The 25,452-nt window shown below is 42.4% G+C and overlaps 1 protein-coding gene across 1 annotated transcript in view; it reads left to right on the top strand.

Annotated features, from left to right (window-relative positions):
* Positions 1-25,452, top strand: part of CASKIN1 (CASK interacting protein 1) — a 1,590,276-nt gene that overhangs the window by 582,983 nt on the left and 981,841 nt on the right. Inside the window, 1 exon segment of the mRNA XM_044089212.1 lies at positions 5,411-5,519. Coding sequence (XP_043945147.1) covers positions 5,411-5,519 — 109 coding nt within the window.

Raw genomic sequence — 25,452 nt, 5'->3', positions numbered from 1 at the left:
ATCTGGAGGTGTATTTATCCTTGATGCATACACCTCCTCTTTTAGATTTCTTGCCTTCAGTTTGTGGTCTGAACATGTGGAAAGAGGTGTAACCTGGTATGGCTGCAGTGCTCTCCACAGCCTTGAACCAGGTCTCCATGACTGCACAAATGTCTGCGTCCTGAAGGGTAAGGACTGCTTCCAGTGAGTGCAGTTTCTTGTTAAAACTTCTAGAGTTTAGCAACATGACCTTGAGGTTGTTTTTGGTGGGTATTTTTACATCAGGAGTTTTGTCCTTGTGACATTGCCTAAAAAGGCACTATGGGGGTGACAAAAGCCTTAGCCAGTAGCCACAATCCCAGGTGTGACAGATGAAGATCATCTCTGGCAAAGCATCGAGGTCTGTCAATCATGTCATCCCAGGCTGACAACTACTGGATCCCCTTAGAATAACACCACAAAACTAAGCCAATTATTGAAGTCACTCATTTTCTGTTTGTATTAGCGTTGTCGCCTCACAGTAAGATGTTGTCCTGTTCTATTCTCAGCTAAAGCATCTTCTGTGTGGAGACATGCGTGAATGGGCGTACCTTCGTTGAAGGTTGTGCGTCAGGGCTGGCAACTCGGCACGTAAAAATCTACTGCCAATCATTAGCAGACTGGAGTTCCGCTGTGGTGACTCCTAACTGGGAAAAGCCGAAAGACACAACAACAACAACATTGCTGCTTAAGGCTAAGGACTTACCTGCCTAAGACACATAGTCCGAGACCATAGTCATGTCTTTCTTCATATAGTCTAGAGAGGTACATCTCAAGTCGTTCACAGCAACATGGACTATGACGAGTCATAACTGTACCTGTTGTTGAGAGACTTGAGTGCATGTGTGATATGGCAGATCCTGGCACCTGACAGCTGACCATGACGTTCTCTTTATCCAGCTTGGTGAGAGGGACATCTGTGTGTGTCATGATGGAGTCTCCTATGACTAATATGTTAGATTTAGTGTTTAGCCTTATGGGCTTTACAGGTGAGACACTGGTGCATGAACGATTGTGTGTATTGTGTTTTGCAGAGGAAGTATTATGTGTAGCGTGCTTGTGTTTGTGTTTGGGAGGTCTCTGGTGTTTAGGTAAGTTTGTAGTGAGGATCTCCGCATATGTAGGTATGTGTGATTTGGGTTTAGGTAGAATAGGTGATGAGGTGTGCATGCTGACAACCAGCTCAGTGTCAGATGTATTGACTGGCTTGTGAGAGAGCATTGATCTAAGGTTTTTAATATACTTACATCTCTCACATGTTGATTTTGTGTGAACTAGAAGCAGAGGGTCATCTGTATACGTGAGGCAGTTGCTAAACTGCGTCAGGATGCCCGTGTCGACCAAGCTGGCAGGAGGAACTGTGGGAAATTGCCCATTCATAGTGGTAGGTGAATTTATATGGTCAGAAACAGGAATATGCTGTGAAAGGGGTCATATGTAGGAATAACTAGTGAGTGAGTTGTGTTAATACCTCAGAGGCTAGGCTTAATGCTACACTAGTAGGTAGAGCAGGGCCGCAGAAAAACTCTTGAGGCCGTTATTACAATGGGGTGCTTACACAGCTTCAGTAGTACTGCCTCTACCTGGAAATGTGCTAAAGATGAAGAATTACATTGTTGGGATACAGCTGTATCTAAGGGAAGAATTGTTGAAATTATCTGTCCAGCTACGGAGCACAATCGCGCAGCAGTCCACGGTGCAATGAGTAAACATGCAGAAACCCACTCAAGGGTGAGGGTTAAATACCAAAAGGTTAAAACCTAAAACAACTTTAAAAAAATTCAAAAGATCCAGTGAGGTGCTTACTCCAAGCCCTAGACCAGATAACCTTTACCAGCCAGGGACTAATCAGCACAATCCTCTCACCAGAGTGCATAAGGGCCTTTTCTAGTCCAAGATGGCCTAGAAAATGTGCTCAGAACAAACAGCCACTACAAAAAACAACCAGGCATAGAAACAGCAGTCCTGAGTCTGGACTATGCTAGAGCTACTAGCTATACTATTTTAGGCAGAAAACACTGCAGAAATGTTTACCACAGTAGAAGAGTGAGATATAAATAAAAGTTTAAACAAAAAAAGAGCAAGAATACTCTAGAGAATGTTGTTAACTGCAAACAAATCAGTTGTATGATACACTCCTTGGCAGAAAAATCAGAGCAAACAGATGCTAAACAAATGGAGAAAATTTCCATTGAATACCTTTCAAACAGTGAAAATGGCTAAAAAAGCTTTATAAGCAGTGAAAACATTAAATAAAATGACTTAACAGGGCCAGTAAGGCAGACAATTGCAGTACAAGAGTGCAGTTTGTTTATAGTAATACAATGCAGTAAAAAAGTTGGCAGCAGACAATAAAAAGTGCAATAAATGCTAAAAATATGCAATAAATAGTAAAAATAAGCAAGAAAACAGGCAACTTATGTTTTTTTAGGAAGCTCTGAAGCCACTAGTCATCTGAAATCTCAGCACAGAGTTGTGGCTGTGCCCATCCTCCTTTCAGCTGAGTTTGAGCAAGCAATACACATGAATCACAGGCTGCCATCTTGTTTTCAGAAGAAATTGAAGGTGGTGGCTTCCTGTGCTTGAACCTATGCAGAATGCATGCTTGGCGTGAAAAAGAGAGTGAAATCACGGTCTTTGTCTTGCACACCCTGTTCAAGGTGCAGCTGCTTAGAGCCTGATGGACACATTTAGAAAGTTTGATGTTTTGTGTGACCTGGCTGAGGTTCTAATCAAGGTCACTGTGATGCCCCACACTAGTGAGCTATGCATGTGCATGTATGATGACCTGCAAGTGCTGCCACTCTGAAGATCTTCAGCAATACGAAGCAGAGGTTGGACAAGGATACCATAAGTGGTACAGTAAGCGTTTGGCACTAGCAATGTTTTACAAACTTTAGAAATTATAATGTGCTATCATTCAGAGCAGGGTTCGTTTTAAATGCTGTTTCTGCTGATAGACACCATGCCATACAGATGGGCTACTGTGAGGGGACTATATCTGTTACTGTAGGGATTAGTGTTCCACATATAGTCACATGACACAGAAGCGTAGTGTGCGTTAATGCATATCGCTCTTCAGTTGTCATGTTCTGGGAACCATTTAAAACTTCTGATTGACAGCATGCCATACCAGATGGGCTAATGTGAAGGGACTATATCTGTTACTGTAGGCATTAGTGTTCCACATATAGTCACATGACACTGAAGTGTGGTGTGTGTTAATACACATCATTGTTCAGTTATCATGTTCTGGGAAGCACTTTAGACTTCCACTCCCTGGCACCTACATATGGTGCTAGAGCTTTCCACTGCCTGTCAAGGGGGTTAAGGAGACATGCCCAACATGTCCTTACTTCTTGTAGTGCAGGTTTCAAAAGATGTCCAACCACTACCTCACGACAGCAGCAGTACCTTCAAGGATGTGGTATCTCAGCAGAGTACCTCTTTGAGGAATGCTGACTTTGGTGAGTTCTGCATGGCCAAATAGCTGGGCAGGAATTCATTCCTCAATGAGGGGTAGATGAACCAGATTACAGATAATAGGAACAGTAGAAGTGCAACATTAAAGTTTAACCAATTTCAGGATGGAAACCTTATTGATTTTTTTTGTTTCTTTTCTTATTAAGTAACATTTTAACTGGAGTTGTATAACAAATAAGTAAATGACTTATTCTTATTACTGAGGTACTTTTAATGCATAAATTAATGTTGTATGGATGTGTCTATATATTAATAAATGTGCTCTAACTGAAAGTAGATTGGTACTGGAAAGAGTTAGTTAATTGTAGGTATTTGTAGAAGACATGTGGGGCAGGCAGTGTAAATGTAAATGTGTAAATAGTTTTACAAAGATTTCCAGGATTGTCTGTATTGGTATAGGGGGCAAGGCTGCAAGAGAGATCGTGTTTATTTTTTAATACCTGCAAAGAGATTTTACATTCTTATGTGTCGTTGGTTTGATTGTGGAGCCTTTGAGAGGGAGAGAGGAACTTCCTAGAGCACAAAATAGACCAATAGTAGAACTCTTACATTTTAAACATTAATGCTATTGGTCTGTTTTGAAATCCATGCAGCAGCAGTATGACAGAAGATGTCTGCATGTTGTGTGTGTGTGTGTGTGTGTGTGTGTGTGTGTGTGTGTGTGTGTGTGTGTGTGTGTGTGTGTGTGTGTGTGTGTGTGTGTGCGCGTGCATGTGTGCACGTATCTGTGTTTTGTACACTACTTCACTGGCCCTTGGCTTCAGGGACTCATCCTCATCTTGCCCTTCAGGCATTTAAGTTTGAGACCACTGTCAATATCTATTTTTAAAGCAGTAGCTGTATACAGTTATGTTGTCACATAATACATTTCATAACCAGAATCTGGCACATTTCCTTTCCTCCATTCCAGCACATGACAGTACAGACCCACATAGACAGTATGCTCCCACTGCTCAGGATATAATGGGGTACTGTTGTCTTCAGTTCCATTGTTGCACTTGTTAATGCTTCCTTACTTTATTTGCACATCTTTGCCCAGTCTAGCCACACCCCTCCTGCAATGCTAGTCACTATGCAGCACTAACAGTTACTTGTTTCTAACTTTTTTGTCTTTCCTAAATCAAGGACAACAAATTAGGAAATACATCTGTAAAAAGAGAATAGTTATATTTTGTACATTATAAAGCCAACAGAGCTCCATTTGTATCAAGGCAAGACAAATTGTAATGCTATCCAAAAATTATTTAGCTAAGCGCATCTGTTTTCCATTCGAATATCCCTGCTCACACCTTATTGTCTGTTCTCTTCTATTACCAGACAAGAGACAGAGAAGAAGCTAACAAATAGCTTCTGTCCTTTAGCTGGAAGGAAAAGAGTATCTGTACAACAGCTGCATTGCAATTTAATGCTTTTAGGACAACATTATGTCTATATTGTGAGCTCTTGTATAACTTTCAGGGGGGAGGACTTTGTTACCTTTTTATTATTTGTTGTGTTAGAAGTTTGTTCTACAAATATACTGTGGCACATTAATCCTTTTCATCTGGAAATCCTGACGGTTTATAAGAAAACAGAGGATTGCCAAAAAACAAATACGTGTGATGGAAAAATATTACTTGAAAAGATATGCCCAAAGCAAGCTCCATTGTTAATATTTTTCTGTAACTATCGGTAATGGTTTTATTTATATTTTCTGACCAGGATTATGAAAATATACAATATTTCAGTTGTGTGTTCATCTCGTACAAGAATTTAAAAGTATTCCCGACAAAATGTTTAAGTAAAAACACCTTTAGCATATTCTTGAAGATGGATGAAATTCATTGTCTCTGTCCATTACCATTTATCTGTTTCACTGATAATCAATAATTTAAATGTTTTAATTTCTCTTTTTTGTTGATATTTTTAGGCTTCTGTTGCAAGCTGGCATTGACATTAACAGACAGACTAAATCGGGCACGGCATTGCATGAAGCAGCACTTTGTGGGAAGACAGAAGTTGTGCGCCTTCTCTTAGATGTAAGCTTTACTTTTCCCTGAATTCTATGTACAAATTGATATGTGCTTGTTATTGAAGGTGTTTTCCTAGAAAAATAGTTGAAAACGAAATGTTGGTGTAGTTTGTTTCCATACGACCAGTTTTAATGTTATATACATGAAACCTCCACAACTGAAATACTGAACTTAAATACATACACAGGTTGCAAGCAAGTGCCAAGTCAGTATGGCAGTTATGTAATAAAAACAATGTTATGATTAAAAAAATTTTGCTTGCTGATTTACATTGAGGGAATGTCAAAAAGACAGCACCTATGACAAACATGCACTGAGCCTGAGGCGTTGCTTTGGCAGAACCAGCGGTCTGGAATGAAAGTACTAATGTGAGTACAGCTGTTACGTTACTTCTAGAAGTATTCCTTGTTGTTGTGTCTTTCGGCTTTTCCTGGTTAGGGGTCGCCACAGCGGAACTCCGGTCTGCTAATGATTGGCAGTAGATTTTTACGTGCCGAGTTACCAGCCCTGACGCACAACCTTCAATGAAGGTATGCCCATTCACGCATGTCTCCACGCAGAAGACGCTCTAGCTGAGACTCGAACCGGACAGCGTCTTACTGTGAGGCGACAACGCTACCTCAGCACCACCACAGCAGTTCCTTGTAATCTCTGTAAAAGAGTTGTCTGACAATTTTTTAATTTTCAGGTGCACAATGAGTAAAATTAATTTAAAATGTCATTGGCAATGTACTGATTATAACAATTCACTAAGTACAATATTTTAAGTGTTTCGTAAGATTAATAGCTACAGTAAAAATTAGACATAGAATACAAAAGGAATCTAAAGATAATTACTTATATTTTATCTGTAGGTTTTGTTTTCACACTGGAATGTTTGTGATTAATTTGCCTGAGATGTACTGTATCTAAAAACTCTTATGTCTTCAAGATAACTTTAATTTAAATATAAATTGTGGTCAGCATTTTCAACAGCGGATTTGTCTTTTATGAGAAGTATATCTGGCCTGTAGACTGCTACTTGCTATCTTGTTTGTGCACTAAAGTGTATGGACTACTAAAGACATTTTCTTTGTGTGCTACAAAACCTACAGTTCTTTAACAAGACAGCGAATGAGCTATTTTTCCATGACTAATAGTGAATGGCTTGTGTTTATGAACTGACACTGGTGCTGAGGCCTGTTTGAAAGGGTAGTTAGAAATCCTTTGTAGAAGTGACATAGGTTGGAAGTTGTGGGTGTTGTACTCTCTGAGAAGTAACTGTCCAGTGCTTGATAAGACAATTGAAGTCAACAAACTACTGTAACATTGGCTCGTATAAGAAGGTGAACTGAACAAACACAGGCTTCATAACATGAATCTCATGCCTCTATCCTTAGAAAGTTGAGAAAATTAGCACATCAAGGGTGACTAGTTAGTTCTGATTTCTTTTGTACTATGTGGTACTTCAGACTCTGTGACTTCTGCTCATGTTTTGCTGCCATGAGTGTTTCTGCTATACTGTGGTACAGAAACACGCTATTAGTGGAGCAGGAGGTTAAATCACAGTTTCATAGGTTCATAGGTGTGTACTATGCTAATGGCCCTGGAGCCTTTACAAGCCTAGCACATAGGATTACTGTGGCATTGTGCCACCCTACCTTAGTTCCTAGTGCCCCTATCGAGTAGAGACACTGGAGTGATCCTTGGGGTGAATTTTCTATTCCCCATCCACTCATCAAGATTTCTCTTGAAGAGAGCCAGTGAGGTGCTCTGCTTGACTTGTATGGGAAGTCTATTCCATAGCATGGGCAGTCTCTGGGTTATGAACCTGTCCCTCCAGCACATTCTGTTGGTTGTGGTAATGAGGTTGAGGTCTTCGGAGCATGTGGTGTGGAGGGATTAGGATTTCTTTAGATACAGCATTTCTAACAGAGCTGGGTCAGACATGGCTTTGTAAGTCAAGCAGAGATTGCCTCTAAATGGGCGATATGAGACAGCACATAGTTGGAGTTTTTTGAGTCTGTCCATATAGGACAAGTGTTTAAGGCCTAGTATCCTCTTTGTGAGGTACTTTTGCAGCCTCTCCAGTTGTTGCAGGTGTCTAGTGAGGTACATGCTAAATGGGGCATTGTACTCGATGATTGGCCTAATGAGGGAAGAGTAGAGGGAGACAATGACCTCTTTTTTCCTGGATGCAAAAGCCTTAGTAATGAGATGTGCCACATAGAAGGACTTTCTGACTACAGTGACAATGTGGTGGTCAAAAGAAAGGTTGCTGTCAACTTGTGTTCCTAGATCTCTTATAACACCTTCTGTGTTCAGTGGACTACCACTGATGTGGTAATTCAAGGGAACTGGGTTTTTCTCAAGGGGGAGTGTGACGCCTGTGCCCTGGCCCAGCAATCAAGGAGCCTCAATCCTCACCACTAACACCATTGAGGGGCATTTCATATAGGAGGAAAGGATAACAAATACACACAGCAAAGTGCAAGTTCCCTTAAGAGCACACAGAGATCACAGTCAGTCTGGGGCTGGTTGCTCCCTTGCTCTCCAGGTCCTCAATAAGACTCCCCACTGGCACAGCTATAGGGTCCAGATCTCAGCCTAGTGGGCAACTAAAACCTCCAGTACCCTCTCTGTCCAACCAATGATTTGTGTCCCTGCCCAAGTAGCTCACACACACACACACACACACACACACACACACACACACACACACACACACACACACACACACACACACACTTTGAGAAGAGTTTATACAACCACACAGACACTCCTGAGGAAGGCTGGCACAGGTTCTCCAGCTGTGCCCCTTTATCCCAGACTATACGGTAGTACTAGCTTCCACCACCCACTAATATTTATCAGCTACTCAAAGGCCCTTAAAAGGGTGTCATATTTTTACTTCTTCTTTCAGCTTTTCCCGGTTAGGGATTGCCACAGCGGATCACCTGTCCGCTCATGATTGGTAGTGGAGTTTTACCGTGTCGAGTTGCAAGCCCGGCACCCAACCTGCCACAGAAGGCACACACATGCACACCTAGGGCCAATTTAGAGTGTCCAATCCACCTACAGCATGTCTTTGGGATGTGGGAGGAAACCGGAGCACCCAGAGGAAACCCATGTGACAACAGGGAGGACATACAGACTCAGCACATGAGGCACCCCAGCCGAGGATCGAACCGGAGAACCTCTTACTGTGAGGTGGCAATGCTAACCACTGCATCACCGTGGCTGTCCTTCAAATTATTACTATGTAATATTATTATCCAGTTGGTAAGTGCGACTAAACAGTCAAGGCTTATTAGAGTGACGTGGTACAGGATCACTATATACATGCAATGTACTCTAGAGCTTAAATTATCTCTACACAAAACAGCCACAGTTAAAAGGGTTTAAAATATTTAATAATAAATAATTAAAAGCACAAGACAATACTTTTTACTACACAGTGCTAGTCAAGAGTTCAGAGCTCACAGAGAAATACTTAAAATAATTCAGTAGTACAGTTCTGACATCACAGAAAAACACAGTCTAATATTTCTAGTTTCTAGCTATTTCTGAGAGAAAACACAAGTCTAAGATAAACTTACATATAGAGCAAAGGCAGAGTGCTGATGAGCTGGATGGCCAAGACAAAAAATGCTTAATGCTCTCTGATTCTCTCTGTTTTTAAAATCACATTCCTGGGTCACATTATAACATTCTTCACACTTTCCTGGGGTTCCCAGACTAACATGCTACATTGTTTAGTAAGCTCACACCAGGTCAGGAAGCAAAACCATTAAGAACATTTATGCATACAAATTCTGAACATTAACTCTACACTTAAAACAATAGCAAGAATTCCTTCATCTAGACCGGCCGGAGCCGTGTTTACATCAAAGGGTCATAACATGCTTCACTTGGTCAGTAGAATGCACTGTTGTTACATTTTTTCCAGTTACACATGTAACACTATTTTACCATTTAAAACAACAAGCCTGTAGTTTACATTAATATTTACAGATGACAGAATTATCTCCAAAATTCTATCTGGCTAGGTGGGCAGCCTTCATCTATCTTCACCCAATCTGCACATATCTCCCCCCCTGGAGAACTCAAGCTAGTTTTTCAAGTGACCCTTGAGAAATGCTGCTTGAGGGAGTTAGGTCTATCTGAGTATACATTATCCCATTCCCTGTCTTGAGAGCCCATCTGCATTGGTATTGCCAATCCCACTGCGGTGCTGCACTGACATATCATATGCTTGATACCCCAGGCTCCATCTTAGCAACTTGGCATTTTGCTGGCTGGCTCTGTTTAACCATGTTAGGGGGTTGTGATCTGTCATAACAGTGAATATCCTTCCATACATATAAGGCTGACATTTCTGCAGTGCCCACACTATGGCTAGACATTCCTTTTCTACAGCTGCATAGCATTCCTCCCTGGGTTGGAGCCTACGACTGAGATAAACCACTGGGTGCTCTTCTCCCTCTGAAGAAATTTGGCTAAGTACAGCCCCCACCCCTTGGTTCCAAGCATCCACCTGCACAACAAATTGTTTGCTGTAATCTGAACTGGCTAACACAGGGGGTCCTCCCAAAGCTTCTTTATGCTTCTGGAATGTCTGCTCACATGCTGGGGTCCACACCACCTTATCTGGCCTGTTCTTCCTTGTTAGGTCTGTGAGGGAGAGCAGCTATGGTACTATAACTGGGGACAGACTTTCTGTAGTACCCTGCTGTTCCTAAAAATGCCCTCACCTGCTTTTTAGTAACAGGTGCAGGCCATGCCTGAATGGCTTCCACTTTGGCAGGTTCTGGCCTTATCTTACCACTCTCCACTCTATGTCCAGGTAGGAGACCTCTGCCATAGCCACCAGACATTTGCTCAGCTTAATGGTCAACCCTGCCCTCTGTAGTCTGCCCAGCACCTCCCTGACATGTTGAAGGTGCTCTTGCCAGGAATGGCTGTAGATGGCAATATCATCTAGGTAAGCAAGGACAAACCCTTCTGCTCCTGCTAGGATATGATCTACCAGCCTCTGGAAAGTTGCTGGGGCATTCTTCTTCCCAAAGGACATATTTGTGAACTCATACAAGCCAAAAAGAGTCACAAAGGCTGACTTCTGTCTAGCACTGAGAGTCAAGGGCACCTGCCAGTAACCTTTGGTAAGATCAATGGTTGTCAGATACATAGCCCCACCCAGCTGCTCTAGGGCCTCGTCTGTCCTACACATGGGGTAAGCATCTGACTCTGTGTGACTATTTAATTTCTTGTAGTCCACACAGAACCTGGTGCTGCCATCCTTCTTTGGCACCAGCACCACTGGGGAGGCCCAGGGACTGTTGGAATCTTGAATCACCCCTAGTTCAAATATATCCTGTACCTCCTCCCTCAGAGTCTGTTTGACTCTCTCAGGCACTCTATGAGGGGCCTGCCTAATAGGCCTTTGGGGTCCTGTATCCACCTGGTGCTGCCCCCAGGTGGATGCACCCTGGTTTCCCGGTGAACATGTCCCCAAATTCCTGCAATACTGCTCGGATTTCTCAAACCTGGGTAGGAGATAGCTGCTGGGACATTGCTACCCCTTCTACTGAGGTGTCAGGCCGAGCCTCACTAAGGAGATCAGTCCCGAGAGCTCCCTCAGACTCCTCCTGCAAGCCACTGTAAATACTCAGCACAAAGGCCTCCCTATCATGGTAAGGTTTCATCATGTTAACATGGTACAATATGTGCCCCTGCTTTCTGTCTAGCAGTTCCACCGTGTAGTTAACATCACTTAACTTTCTTATCACCATCTAGAGTCCCTCCCAAGCTGCTTGCAGCTTGTTGTGTCTGACAGGAATGAGAACCATTACATGCTGCCCCACAGCATACTCTCTAGTTCAAGCATTCCTGTCATACCACACCTTTTTCTGTTGTTGGACGTCTGCCAGGTTCTCCTAGGCCAAGCCTATGAGTTCCCTGAGCCTTGTCCTGAGGTTTAGGACACATGCCACAACAGACTCCTTGTGAGACTTGCACTCCCCTGCCCACTCATCTCAAATTAAATCTAGAGGTCCCCTTACCCTATGCCCATACAGCAACTCAAAGGATGAAAACCCTGTGGATTCCTGGAGAACCCCTCTGCAAGCAAACAACAAATGGGGCAAATATTTGTCCCACTCCCTCTTAAATTGATCTGCAAATGCCCGTAGCATAGACTTGATTGTAGAGTTTAACCTCTCAACAAGACCATTAGTCTGGGGATGATAGGGGTGGTCTTCATGTGCTTCACTCCACAGGACTTCCACAGACAAGCCAGTAGGCCTGGAATGAAATTGGCACCTCTGTCAGTCAGTATTTCTTTTGGGAAACCTACCCTGCTGAAAATCTCTAACAACGCATTTGCCACCTTCTCTGCCTCAATGGAGGACAAAGCCACTGCCTCAGGGTATTGTGTAGCATAATCCACTACCACTAGGACATACTTTTTCCCTGTGGAACTTGGGGTACTCAAAAGACCCACAATATCCATAGCTACCCTCTGTAATGACTCCTCAATCACAGGTAAAGGCATCAAAGGAGCTCTCACCTTGTCTCCTGCCTTGTCTACCTTTAGACACTGCTAACAGGTCCTGCAGTACCCTATTACATCTCTGGAAATTCCAGGCCAATATAAGTTCTGCATACTATGCCTCTTTGTATGTTTTATGCCCATATGACCTGCAAAGGGAATATTAAGGGCTATGGCTAGAAGTGCCAGATGGTAGGCTCCAGGCACTACTGACTGCTGTACTGTCTCACTTTCTAGTTCCCTCTCAGGGGTCCACTCTCTGTATAGTAACCCCTTGTCCCAGTGTAGAAATTCCCCCTTTCCTTGAGAATCAGGTGCCTCCCTAGCTACCTGCCTCTGGCCTTGCAATGTAGGGTCTAAGAGCTGAGTCTGTCTCAACTCTCTCCTTGTAACCCTTCCCAGCTCCCCTTCCACAGGAAGTCTGGCATCCTCTGACAGTGGTGCCTCACTGTCAGCTTGGGTACTACTATTCACCTCTACCTTTGCAGTCACTCTGTCCAAGAGACCATCAATACCCACAAGCAGCTGTGGCTCACCTTCAGTCTCATGGCTACTGGGTAGCTCCCTCCCTGAAGTAAGCACCTCACCAATCCTGGCTGCAAGTATGCAGTCTGTCTGGGTCTCCCCCAGGCTACCAGACCCACAGGCTTGTCTCCTAGTCTGGCTCCGTGTAACTGCACAAACACATGGTACTGCCTCATCCAAATCCTTCCCTATTAGGACATCTGCAGGATGGTGGTTTGGTACCATTGTTGTCTCAAGACAATCTACTATTGGCATTTTGTCTTTCCCACTTACTGGCTCCCTCACCTTTTTTCCCCACCTTGCCTCCATGGACACCTGTATGCCACATGTCCCCACTGGTTGCATTCAAAACATTTAACCCTAGCTCCTGGATGTGTACCAGGACTAGTGGCTTCCCCTGCTACTGTCAAATTCTGTCGGGGCAGTCTGTGCTCCCCAACATGGGTTCCTAGACCCATGAGCAATACTGGGGGTCCCTTTCCTGTGCAGGGTTGCTCTGCTTGCCAGGTATAGGTCTCCCCTCTTCCCCAACTCATCTGATGTAGCACATTGTCTATCAGCTAACCAGATCCTCATGTTCTCAGGCAAAGTGCTAAGGGATTGTTCCCTCACCAAAAGGTCTGCCAGTCCTTCAAAAGTGGTGAGCTGACATCCACTCACCCACCTAAAGAAATAATTGCTCAGTTCAGCAACATATTCACAGACACTTTCATCTGCCTTGTGTCTATGCTCACAAAACTGTTTCCTATACATTTCAGGTGTTAGCTTAAACAATTCTAACAAGTGATTTTTAACAGCAGTATAATCAAAACAGGCAATGTCAGACATTTTTGACAAAACAGTTACAGCTTTACCATGGGGTAAGGTGGTCAGGAACCGTACCCAGAGCCTTTGGTCAACACTATACTATTTGCATACCCTCTCAGACATATGAATGAAACTATCAAAAGTATCCCTCTCTTTAAACTGCGGAAGACTTTAACTGACCTTTTGTGCTTTTGAGGTACAGTTACTCCCTTCCCCATTACCTCCATGACTCTGGCAAAGAGTCAGTATTTCCCTCTCATGCCTCCTCTGCTGCTCCTTTTCCTTGGCTTCTATCTCCAAATGCCTGGCCTCCAACTCAAGTCTCTTTAGCTCCAGATGGATTTTAAGTCCTCTGCAGAAAGGTTTAGCTGTACATTCTCCAAGGCTATTATATCTCCACTGCCAGTCTGATTGTCCTCCTGGTTGCTGTTTTCTGATGCAGCTGTAATCAAGGCTGCAATCACATCTGCCTTAGTCAGGTTTCCATGCACCAGTCCCCTAGCCTGGCAAATCTCCGCCAGCTGGCTCCTTGTCAGCTTTCCATACTCCTCTGCTGACATGTTGCCTACTCAACCTGACTAATTAAGCTAACAAAAAAAAATAAAATAAAACAGTTGTGATCTGAACTCTGAGTATTCACTGCATGGCTGATTTAGAGTACAAAACACCTTCAAAGCTCACTGTACACAAGCTACAGGAATTCACTCTACCCACACCACTACAAGCCAATTAGTAGTTGCCAACCATATAATATGTGGTGTGGATATACCACCACTGCCAAACAATTAACATGTGACGCCCGTGCCCTGGCCCAGCAGTCAAGGAGCCTCAATCCTCACCACTAACACCAGTGAGGGGCATGTCATATAGGAGGAAAGGATAACAAATACACACAGTAAAGTGCAATTTCCCTTAAGAGCACAAAGAGATCAGAGTCAGTCTGGGGCTGATCACTCCCTTGTTCTCCAAGTCCCCAGTAAGACTCTCCACTGGCATAGCTATAGGGTCCAGATCTCAGCCTAGTGGGCAAGCTAAAAACCTCCAGCACCATCTCTGTCCAACCAGTGCTTCGTGTCCCTGCCCAAGTAGCTGACACACATACACACACACACACACACACACACACACACACACACACACACACACACACACACACACTTTGAGAAGAGTTTATACAACCACACAGACACTCCTGGGGAAGGCTGGCACAGGTTCTCCTGCTGTGCCTCTTTTTCCCAGACTATATGGTAGTACTAACTGCCACCACCCACTAATATTTATCAGCTACTCAAAGGCCCTTAAAAGGGTGCCCAATTATTACTGTGTAATATTATTATTCAATTGGTAAGTGTGACTAAACAGTCAAGGCTCATTAGAGTGACTTGGCACAGGATCACTGTATAAATGCAATCTACTCTAGAGCTTAAAGTATCTCTACACAAAACAGCCACAGTTAAAAGGGTTTACAAATATTTAATAATAAATAATTAAAAACACAAGACAATACTTTTTACTACACAGTGCTAGTCAAGAGTTCAGAGATCACAGAGAAATACTTAAAATAATTCAGTAGTACAGTTCTAACATCACAGAAAAACTCATAGTCTAATTGTTCTAGTTTCTAGCTATTTATAAGAGAAAACACAAGTATAAGATAGACTTACATATAGAGCAAAGGCAGAGTGTTGATGAGTTGGATGGTGATGACAAAAATGCTTAATGCTCTCTGATTCTCTCTGTTTTTAAAATCACATTCCTGATTCACATTACATCATTCTTCACACGTTCCTGGGGTTCCCAGACTAACAGGCTACATTCTTTAGCAAGCTCACACCAGGTCAGGAAGCAAAGCCATTAAGGACATCTATGCATGCAAATTCTGGCCATTAACTCTGGCCTTAAAACAATAGCAAGAATTCCTTCATCTAGACTGACCAGAGCCGTGTTTACATCAAAGGGTCACAACATGCTTCATTTGGTCAGTAAAGTGCACTGTTAGTACCTTTTTTCCAGTTCCACGTGTAGCAGTATTTTTACCATTTAAGACAATAAGCCTGTGGTTTACATTAATATTTACCGATGAAAGAATTATCTCCAAAATTCTATCTGCCTAGGCTGACAGCCTTCATCTATCTTCACCCAATCTTTACAGGGATGACCACATATTTTTTGGCATTGAGCTTAAGACCATGGTTCTGACACCAGTCGTTGGTCTCATTGAGGCCTTTCTGTAGGATGTCAACATCACTTGGGGAGTTAATAATAGCTCCCAACTTGCAATCACCTGCAAACTTTGTCAGCCAGAGTCCCTTCATGTTGGCCTGGACTTCAGAGAAGTAGATACCAAACAGGAGAGGATCCAGAACCGAACCCTGTGGGACTCCACTCATGATTGGTCGACAGTCTGACCTGGAGTCAGCTACTTTCACACTGTGGGTTCTATCTGTGAGCCAGTTTACAACCCACCTAGTGATATAGGGTTTGACGCCTTAGTGAGTTTTTCTATGATTGTTGAGTGGGGAATGGTATCAAAGATCTTGGCCAGATCAAGGTAGGCTGTATGAACCACCTTGCCTTCATCCACAGCTCTGGTGACTAACTAAAAGAAGTCGACCAAGTTGAGCAGGCATGATCTACCCTTCACTAAACCAAACAGTGCAGGATTCAGAGTTTGGAGATTCCCTATATCCTTGTTTATTAGGTCCATGATGATGCGTTCCATAGCTTTGCACATCAGATTCATCAGGCTAATGGGGCAATAGTTCCCAGGGTCTGTAGTCGCTCCTCCCTTGGGGAGAGGGATGAATGTAGCAGTTCATAGGTTCATAGGTGTGTTCTAGGCTAATGGCCTGGTAACCTTTACAAGCCTAGCCCAAAGGATTACCCTGGCATCATGCCACCCAACTTTAGTTCCTAGTGCCTCTGTCAAGTAGAGCCACTGGAGTGATCCCTGGCGTGAATTTTCTATTTCCCTTCCACTCATCAAGATTTCTCTTGAAGAGGGCCATTGAGGTGCTCTGCTTGACATGTATGGGAAGTCTATTCCATAGCATGGGCAGTTTCTGTGTTATGAACCTGTCCCTCCAGCATGTACTGTTGATTGTGGTAATGAGGTTGAGGTCTGTGGAGCATGTGGTGCGGAGGGATTGGGATTTTTTTAGATGTAGCATTTCTAACAGGGCTGGGTCAGACATGGCTTTGTAAGTCAAGCAGAGATCACCTCTAAGTAGGCGATATGAGACAGAGAATAGTTGGAGTTTTTTGAGTCTGTCCATATAGGACAAGTGTTTAAGGCCTAGGATCCTCTTTGTGAGGTACGTTTGCAACCTCTCCAGTTGTTGCAGGTGTCTAGTGAGGTACATGCCAAATGGGGCATTGTACTCAATGACTGGCCTAATGAGGGAAGAGTAGAAGGAGACAATGACCTCTTTCTTCCTGGATGCAAAACCCTTAGTAATAAGATGTGCCACATAGAAGGACTTTCTGACCACAGTGGCAACGTGGTGGTCAAAAGAGAGGTTGCTGTCAACCTGTGTTCCCAGATCTCTTATAATGCCTTCTGTGTTCAGTGGACTACCATCAGTGTGGTAATTCAAGGGAACCGGGTTTTTCCCAAAGGGGATGAAGACACATTTTTGGCATTGAGCTTAAGGCCATGGTTCTGACACCAGTCGTTGGTCTCATTGAGGCCTTTTTATAGGATGTCAACATCACTTGGGGAGTTAATAATAGCTCCCAACTTGCAATCATCTGTGGACTTTGTCAGCCAGAGTCCCTTCTTGTTGGTCTGAACTTCAGAGAAGTAAATACCAAACAGGAGAGGACCCAGGACTGAACCCTTTGGGACTCCACTCGTGACTGGTCAGCAGTCTGTCTTGGAGTCAGCTACTTTCAGTGCGCCATTCAGTAGGGACAAAGCCTGAGGTGAGGCTGTGATTGAACAGGGCACACAGGTGAGGTGCCAGTTCACTCTGTAGTTCATGTAGAACACAGCCAGGGATATTGTCAGCTCTCATAAAAGCTGCATTATTGGCCTTGGACAGTACTGTTTTAACCTATGCAGCAGTAATACTGGGTGCCTGGCAATCTGCTGGTATTGTGATTGGTCCTTGGGGGGAAAGAGGGGTAAAGGTGGGACTGAATCTGTCAGCCAGTATATTGGCAATATTTGTTGGCTCGGTATAGGAAGTACCATTGTGCAGTACCTCAGAGCAAATCTGGGTATTGCAGTGGAGATTCTTTGCATAACTATAGAAGGCCTTGTGGTTGTCTTTACTATCTGCTGTAATTCTGTTTCCATAGCTAGCTTTAGAGGACTTCATGAGGGATCTCAACCTTTTGTTGAGACTGATAAGGAAGTTTTTCCAGTCTTTGGACTTCGCCTTATTCTGCATCAGTTTCCTCCTTCTGTTGTGGAGGTTGTTTTTGGCAGGGGACCACCAGATTGGCTTCCATTTTTTGGAGGAGAGTGTCTTCGTTCTATTGGGTATGGAGAGATCCATGCATTTGTGTACGTGTTCGTACAGTGCACTGGTGTATGATTCAGCGGTAATGCAACTATTCTCCATTTGCATGGGTGCCGTGAAGTTAGCTACCTCTGTTTTTAGGAGCCTAAAGTTAGCTTTGGAGAAGTATTTCATGGTGTATACCTTTGCTGGGAGTAGGGGGGTGGGAGGGATGTGAATTTCCAAGGTGATTAGTTTGTGGTCAGATCTAACCAGAGAGGAGTTGACTGTTGGTGTAGAGCAATGGTCGCCTATGTTAGTAATAACCAGGTCAAGCATGTTGCTACCTTTAGTGAGGATAAGAATGAGCTGGCCAAGGCCACTGGAATTAATGAATTCCAGAAAGCATTGGGCAAGTGTATTGATACATCAGAAGATTTCCCAGTTAATGGAGGGGTAGTTGAAGTCGCCCAGTATGAGAGTTTTAGATTGAACCCTAATATTCTCCAGGGTGCTTAGGAACATGGAGTGTGAGTCTTGGGACATGGTTGGGGCCCTATAGCAGGCTACGACCTGAATCGCTGTCTTAACCAATGTTAGCTGCACCTGAAGTATCTCAGATGTGTTATGCTCGGCTACCAGTCTGGAGGTGTGCGCATCCTTTATGAATATGGAAACACCACCGCCTTCGGAGCTTCGGTCCAAGTTCTGGAGCCAAAAGGTGTGGAATGAGTTATGGCCTGGTAGTGCAGGGGTGCTTTCTGCTGCCTTGAACCAGGTCTCTGTTACAGCACAAATGTCAATGTTCTTCATTTTAAGGAGTGCTTTGAGCGAGTGCATTTTGAGATTTAGACTTCTAGCATTGAGCAACATGACCTTCAGATTACATTTGTTTACAGCTGTTATGGTGGCAATTTGGTCTTTGGAACACCACCTAAAAAAAGACGCTATAGGTGTGCAAGAGTCTTGGCCAGTATCCGGAAGCCCAGGGGTGACAGATGCAGGCCATCTCTGGCAAAGCATCGAGGTCTGTCAATCATGTCATCCCAGGCAGAAAGATACTGGATCCCCTTAGAATGACACCGGAAACTTAGCCAATTATTAAACTCAGTCATTTTCTACTTGTACTGTTGTATCATTCTGGGTGATGGTAGGATGCTGCTCAGAGCTAGGGTCATACCCGCCTTGGCTACATAATCAGAGCACTCCTCCATGTCTTTTTTCATGTAGTCCAGGGGGGTACATCTTAGGTCATTCACACCCACATGTACAATGACAGAGTCATATTTGTATCGGTTGTTGAGGGACCTGAGTGTGTGCATTATGTGGTGGATCTTGGCACCTGATAGGTAGCTGACTGTCACTTTGTCCTTATTCAACCTAGTGAGTAGGACATCAGTGTGCCTCACTATTGAGTCACCTATGATTAGTGTGTTGGGCATGTTGTTTTGCTTTAGGGGCTTTGGTTGAGTGGCACTCTGTTTATGATAGTTATGTGTCTCGTGATTAGTGTTGTGTTGTGGTGGTCGAGTGCATTTCTGTCTTGGAGGTCTCTGCTGTTTGGGTAGATTTTTATTCAGAGCCTCACTGAAGGTGGGTGTGTGGTTTGTGTTTTTATGTGAAGACAGTGCTGGTGTGGGTTCTGGAAGGGTATATGTTCCATGTGTTGGGATGCAAGTGTTGACCAGCTATTCCGGTCTTGGCTGGAGAGTGCGTGGCTTCCAATTTGGATATATAAGTGCATCTCTCATATGTCTGAGTGTTGGGAGGTAAGAGGAGAGGGTTGTCAGTGTACATGAGGCAGTTTCTACATTGCCTCAGGATGCCCAAGTTCACCAGGTTAATAGGAGAAAGCACAGGAAACTGACCTTTAGACATGCCTGGAGGGGAGGGCATTAATAATAAGTACTGGAGCTGTTTCCTTGTAGAATGTTTAGTGCTGGTAGCACTTTTGTGTGCTACAATAATTGTTATAAAAGTCTGGTAGAGTGCTAAACTAATAAGCTAGTTAAAGTGAAGGAGAGGAGAGAACTAGCAGATCTAAGGGAAAAATTGAAGAGCAGACTTTGGCACCACTCAGAAGCTTACAAACAGTTCTGGATGCAGCAAATCTGTATCTGGACTAGACTAGTTACAGGAAAGGTGGGAAGCAAGCGCAGATGTGAGCTTTTAAACCGGAAAGTTGAAAGAGATGGAAAAAGCTGCCCAAATGGCCAATAAGTTACAATTTCTGTGCCAGAAACCACTCCTCTTGTGATAGATAGGCTACCTAGTGCTTACCACTCCCACTGATAAGCTAGAAGGCTTCCCTCCAACATAGAAATGCTTGGGGGGCTCAGAAGCTTACAAACAGTCCTAGATACAGCAAATGTGTACCTGGGCTAGACTAGTTACAGAAAAGGTGGGAAACAAGTGCAAATGGGGGCTTTTAAACTAGAAAGTTGAAAGAGATGGAAAAACTGCCCAAATGTCCAATAAACTACAATTTCTGGGCCAGAAACCACTCCTCTTTTGATAGATAGACTACCTAGTGCTTAACACTCCCACTGATAAGCTAGAAGGCTTCCCTCCAACACAGAAAGGCTTGGGAGCTCAGAAGCTTACCAACAGCGCTGGATATAGCAATTCTGTATCTGGACTAGACTAGTTACAAGAAAGGCAGGAAACAAGCTTAGAATTTTTTTCCAGAAAGCAGCTAAAACAGCACTAAAAACAATTTAAGTGCAGTGCAAGCTAGCACACTTGAGTGTGTAGCAATATTAAAGCAAATACGGTTTAAATAAATGCAATTTATTCAAAATGTATTCTGAACTAAATTCACTTGTTGTTTTATTCAACTCTGAACAGTTAAAAAGTGCCAGAAAATATACTTATCAGCTGTAAGCACACTCAGTCAGAACACAAGGAGATTTTTTTTGTTAGTAAGGTGCAAAGGGAGGAAGGAGGAGCAGAAGATAATTCAAGGTGAAGAACCTAAGTGGGTTGGCCTTTTCAAATGTTCTCTCTGTATCAGGTAGAATGAACGCTAGACTGGGAGGAGTGTCCCAAATCAAATTTACAGTAGGGGTGGGCAATTAGATATGTCAGAAAAAGGAAGGAAATAAAATACCTATATGCAGATAGTAATGACACCATCAATGTTTCTTTTGTTTCACTGTCATATATCAGAGTTCCATATCTTTAGTATATGTCTTTGTGATTCACAGTAATGTCCACCCTCATAGATAAAGTCCTTGGACTTATATTCAACTGGGAAATGCTAACAAGCTCTATAAGAGGGCATTTGTTTGTAGGTATTGATTTGGGAACTGTTTAGAATGCACTGAAAAAAATAATTCTAATGCATGAAGTGCCATGATTATGCTCTAATATCGGGGAAAAGATAAACTTGTTAACTGATTCTCTGGCACGAGACCCCAGTTGTAACTGTGCTTAGGGGGTGTGTGTACCAATTGTTACACACCCCTGTAAGCAGTGTTATGATCGGGTCTCATGCTAAAAACTAAAAACTGACAGTCCTGTCTGGCAAAGAACAGTGACAGAAGTCATAACACATTTTGTTTCTGCCTGCTCTCTATGCCTCTCAACTTTCCCAGTTTGTCTCTTATTTTTGCCTTGTCTGATTGATTTTCTGGTAAATCACTGTGAATTACATAGGTTCATAGGAAATACTAGGCTAGCTGCTCTTGCAGGCCATTTTAAGCTTAGCCAGTTTCCTTTTTTGTACTTGAAATAACCTATCCCATTTGGTTATAGATTGGCCTTAGCCATCCCCTGGTCAGTCATTGTATATTATCCCTAATGAGAACAACTGGAATCATAACACAGATAATTTGAAGGGACCCTTGCATCTCTCCACTAGTAGTACGGGGGCCAGTCCTGGAGTACATTCTCTGTTTCCCATCCATACATTTAAGCTGCACCTGAAAATGGGCAGAATGAACTTTGTCTATGTGGATTGGGAGTCTGTTCCATAGCAGCAGTATCCTCTGCGAAACATACCTGTCCCTCCAAACCATTCTGTTAATGTTGCAGAAGAGGTTAAGATCCCCAGACTGGGTATTTCTGATTCCATTTGACTTGCTTATGTGCAATCAATCCATCAGTAATGGGTCAGAGGATAGGATACTGAGTATAGTGACAGGGCTTTGATTTGGTCCATGTGGGACATGTTGTTGCATGTGTCTGGGCAGATACATACCAAAGGAGGCATTATATTCAATGAATGGCCTAATTATCAACATAGTTAATCAATAATGATAAGCACTAGAGTTTCACACTTATTTTTGTTCAGAAAATACATATTGATGCAAAACCTGTTGTTCTATTAGCTTTTTAAGTGAAATAGAGCAATATGTAGAAATGCCCTTGATTTTGAACCTTTGTCTTCCCCATATTTGGTAAGCAAATAGAATGAGAGGTATGTTGCTGTCTCTTTGATAGCACTGGCTAACTGATTTACCGGCTTTCATAGTAGGATAAAAACAAAATGAAAACTCCAGCAAAACTAGAACTTCCACTGAGTGACCTCCCAAACCTATTGTATCAGAGGCACATGGGATATATGCAAATGATCCTTATGAACATCAGGTGTTTCAGATAATTGAGGATTCTGAATGCCCATGACTTGTTTCGTCGTTTTAATGGACAATTTCAGGCCAATAAAGCCAAACTCCACTAGCTGTGGATATGCATATTTCGGCCTTGTTATGACCTCGTCAGCGACAGCACAAGCAGAGTGTTTTACTAATTAGGTGAAAACAGTTTGCTCTTTTTCGTCTCTTTTCCTTTTTACCTTTTTCTTTAAATTTAGAGCAGACAAAGTTTCATGCACTGCAAAGAACTACGATCAAGTCATCTATCATAATCTTTTACTGTGCTCTTGACATGCATGCCAAGATTCACCTCTCATGCTTTTTTTTTTTTTTTGTAGATTTTCTATTCGATAACGATCTGCCTAGTAATTGTTCTGAAAGAGATTACTCTGTGATACTTTTATTTTACTTCTTCCTGAGAAATATTTATTGAAGTGGCAACTGTTATTGTTACTATTACAGCCAATCATGTGATTTCTCAAAGTCATAGTCATGTTTGTCACTCATTTCCTAAACAGAGATCCCAAATCAGTACATGGATGCTCATTTTGACTCTGACTTCAGCTGTATTGAAGAAAGTTTATTGGCACTCTACAGAGTTAGTCTTTTTGACTGGAATGGTGTGGTAAATTTACATGTATAGTGTAATGTTGTATTTTGGAGTCTATATCAGTTCGGCACAATGCAATTGCAGTGAACACTGGATCGTCGACAATCATTCATGCGAAAATCATTTCAGCGATTCACTACAGTACAACTTTGCCCTTTTCTCCACTGTAGTGCGATTTCGGCATTAGTATATATAGTTATGGGGGGTGAAGCCCCACACTTGGGTGGGTTTGATTTGCGTAGCTGTTGGTCTATTGCACTGTAGGGCAAGTATTTACTTGCCCTCGGTAAATTCAGCAAATCGCTGAAGCGATTTTCACTGAATGAGAGAAGAACTAATATAGACCTGTGTATTGTGGGATGTTTGTAAGCATCTTACATAGACTTACAAATATTTGTTTACATTATCGGCTTTGAATAAACACTTCCTTATGTACACCTTAACCTATTTTCTTCCATTCTCCTGCTAAGATTTCTTGTTTTAAGTTGTGTTTAAGAATTAATTTTGTTTTTCTATATTATGTTTATCCTGATGACCTATCATAAGGTATTTGCAATATCTTTCATTAAAGGGATTCATTTCTTTCCTTGAGTGATATTTTCTTCATATCATATATCATTTATGTTGTTCTTCTCTGAAATGCACCCTTCCTGTGTTCTTGCTAAGACAACGGTACCAGAACAAGCAACAGGAGTTCACATGTAACTTGAATGAAATGTTCATCATAAGGATCACAAGATTTCATAAAATGATTGCATATTTGCTGAATGTGGATGTCAACTTCCTGCCCTAATCTTTCCATCATTGAGCTGTCCAAGGAGCATGTGAATGTCATCCAAAGCCATGACTATTACTGGATGCACCTCAGTGAAAGAGAATACTTTTTGTATTCTACTCAGTTCTATTTTGCCACCTGAAGTGAGTTTACCATACTTTGCTACACTGACAGGTCTCAGTTCTTGACAGTGTTTTTTTTTTTTTTTAGCAACCTGGAGATTAATTGCTTATAGCTTTGTGCTTAACTAATGACATCAAAGAGAAAACAGAATCACAGCTCAGATTACTGTGAACATCATAGCAGGATTTATTAAAAGACTTTGGTCGAAAGAGTACAAAGTTTACAAACTTTAACGCTTTAACTCCTGTTTCTTCAGCTTCTGCTTTTCCTTGTACTACTTAAAAGTCAAATTCTAAGACTAAACATTTACTTAAAGAGGAAGGTTTAAAAGAACATGAGAGCCATACACTGTCCTTCTCATTAAATTAAAACACTGAATTACAGACTAGACATCAAATTACTTTACAAGGACAGGCATGGATGACCAACAAACTCTGTCATCTTGTACCAAGTGAGAGTACTACACCTGCAGCTACTGGTACTAAGATTTTCTCCCACCTCCACAATTTGAAGTCCACTCTGATTCCAATATTCACCCTGGCATCCCTCTCTGCCTTTGATGAGGATTATGAGAGGGAAAACAGCATGACATACTACTTCAGTTCTAGAAATGGTGGTTAAAATGGCACCCAGTGGTGAAGCCTAGTAGACTGAAAGGAAGAAACCTCTGCACACGCATGCTTATCTCAAGGCAATGGGAGCAGAACAGACAACTGTTTTAGCCCCAGCTATCATTCAGGGAAAGCAGATACCCAATATCAGGACACTAAAAAAAGACATGTTTTACTGGGGTCAAGAACAGTATAAGCACCTCAAAAAAATACAATTTGAGGCCAACCCTGTTGTGTCTGACATATACAGTACCAAATGACAGAGAAGGAATCTTCAGCAGATTTAGTAGGGACTATATTTCCACTCTGCTTTGCATTAGACTGCAGACTATGAGGTATATGTTATGCATTACCAGTGAAAAATGTTGAATGTATTGCTGATGCTTCTATTAGGAAGGAAATGTCTAAATTGGCACAAGCAAATGACTTGACAAATGTGGCATGTGTTTCATGGGTTTTCTTTTTTTTAATCCTCTAGCTGTCCTAGAATTTAGGTGTCTTCTGGTCCAACCTCTCAATTCTCATATTCTCAGCAGCCCCCCATGCTATGACAACCGTACTGTGTTTGCTCACAACAGATGTATTGGGTTTTATATCTTTTCTTACTTGGATGTAATGACAAGTCTCAGATTCATTCTAGTGATATGTAACTAATTCAATCCAATGATAATGCGTGTAATTTAATCCGGTAATACATCTCTATTTCAGTCCAATGATAAGGGCTTAATTCAAACCAATGATAAATGCTCTTACCTGAGGACAAGGTGCAAGTTTTTACCAACTTATTTCTAGAAGAAGAAATTGACAGGAAGGTTAAATCACAAGGATCTGTGCTTCTTGTCCACTTCCAGCCTTTTCACCTCTGCTGAAGAAATACACATGAATATATTCTGCTGATACCTCAGTAATCCATGGAATC

The sequence above is a fragment of the Protopterus annectens genome, chromosome 12.part0, assembly GCF_019279795.1.
Source record: "Protopterus annectens isolate FY-2018-M chromosome 12.part0, PAN1.0, whole genome shotgun sequence".
Classification (NCBI taxonomy): Eukaryota; Metazoa; Chordata; order Ceratodontiformes; family Protopteridae; genus Protopterus; species Protopterus annectens.
Note: the sequence above shows the minus strand (reverse complement) of the source record. Positions and strands in the feature narration are given on the sequence as shown.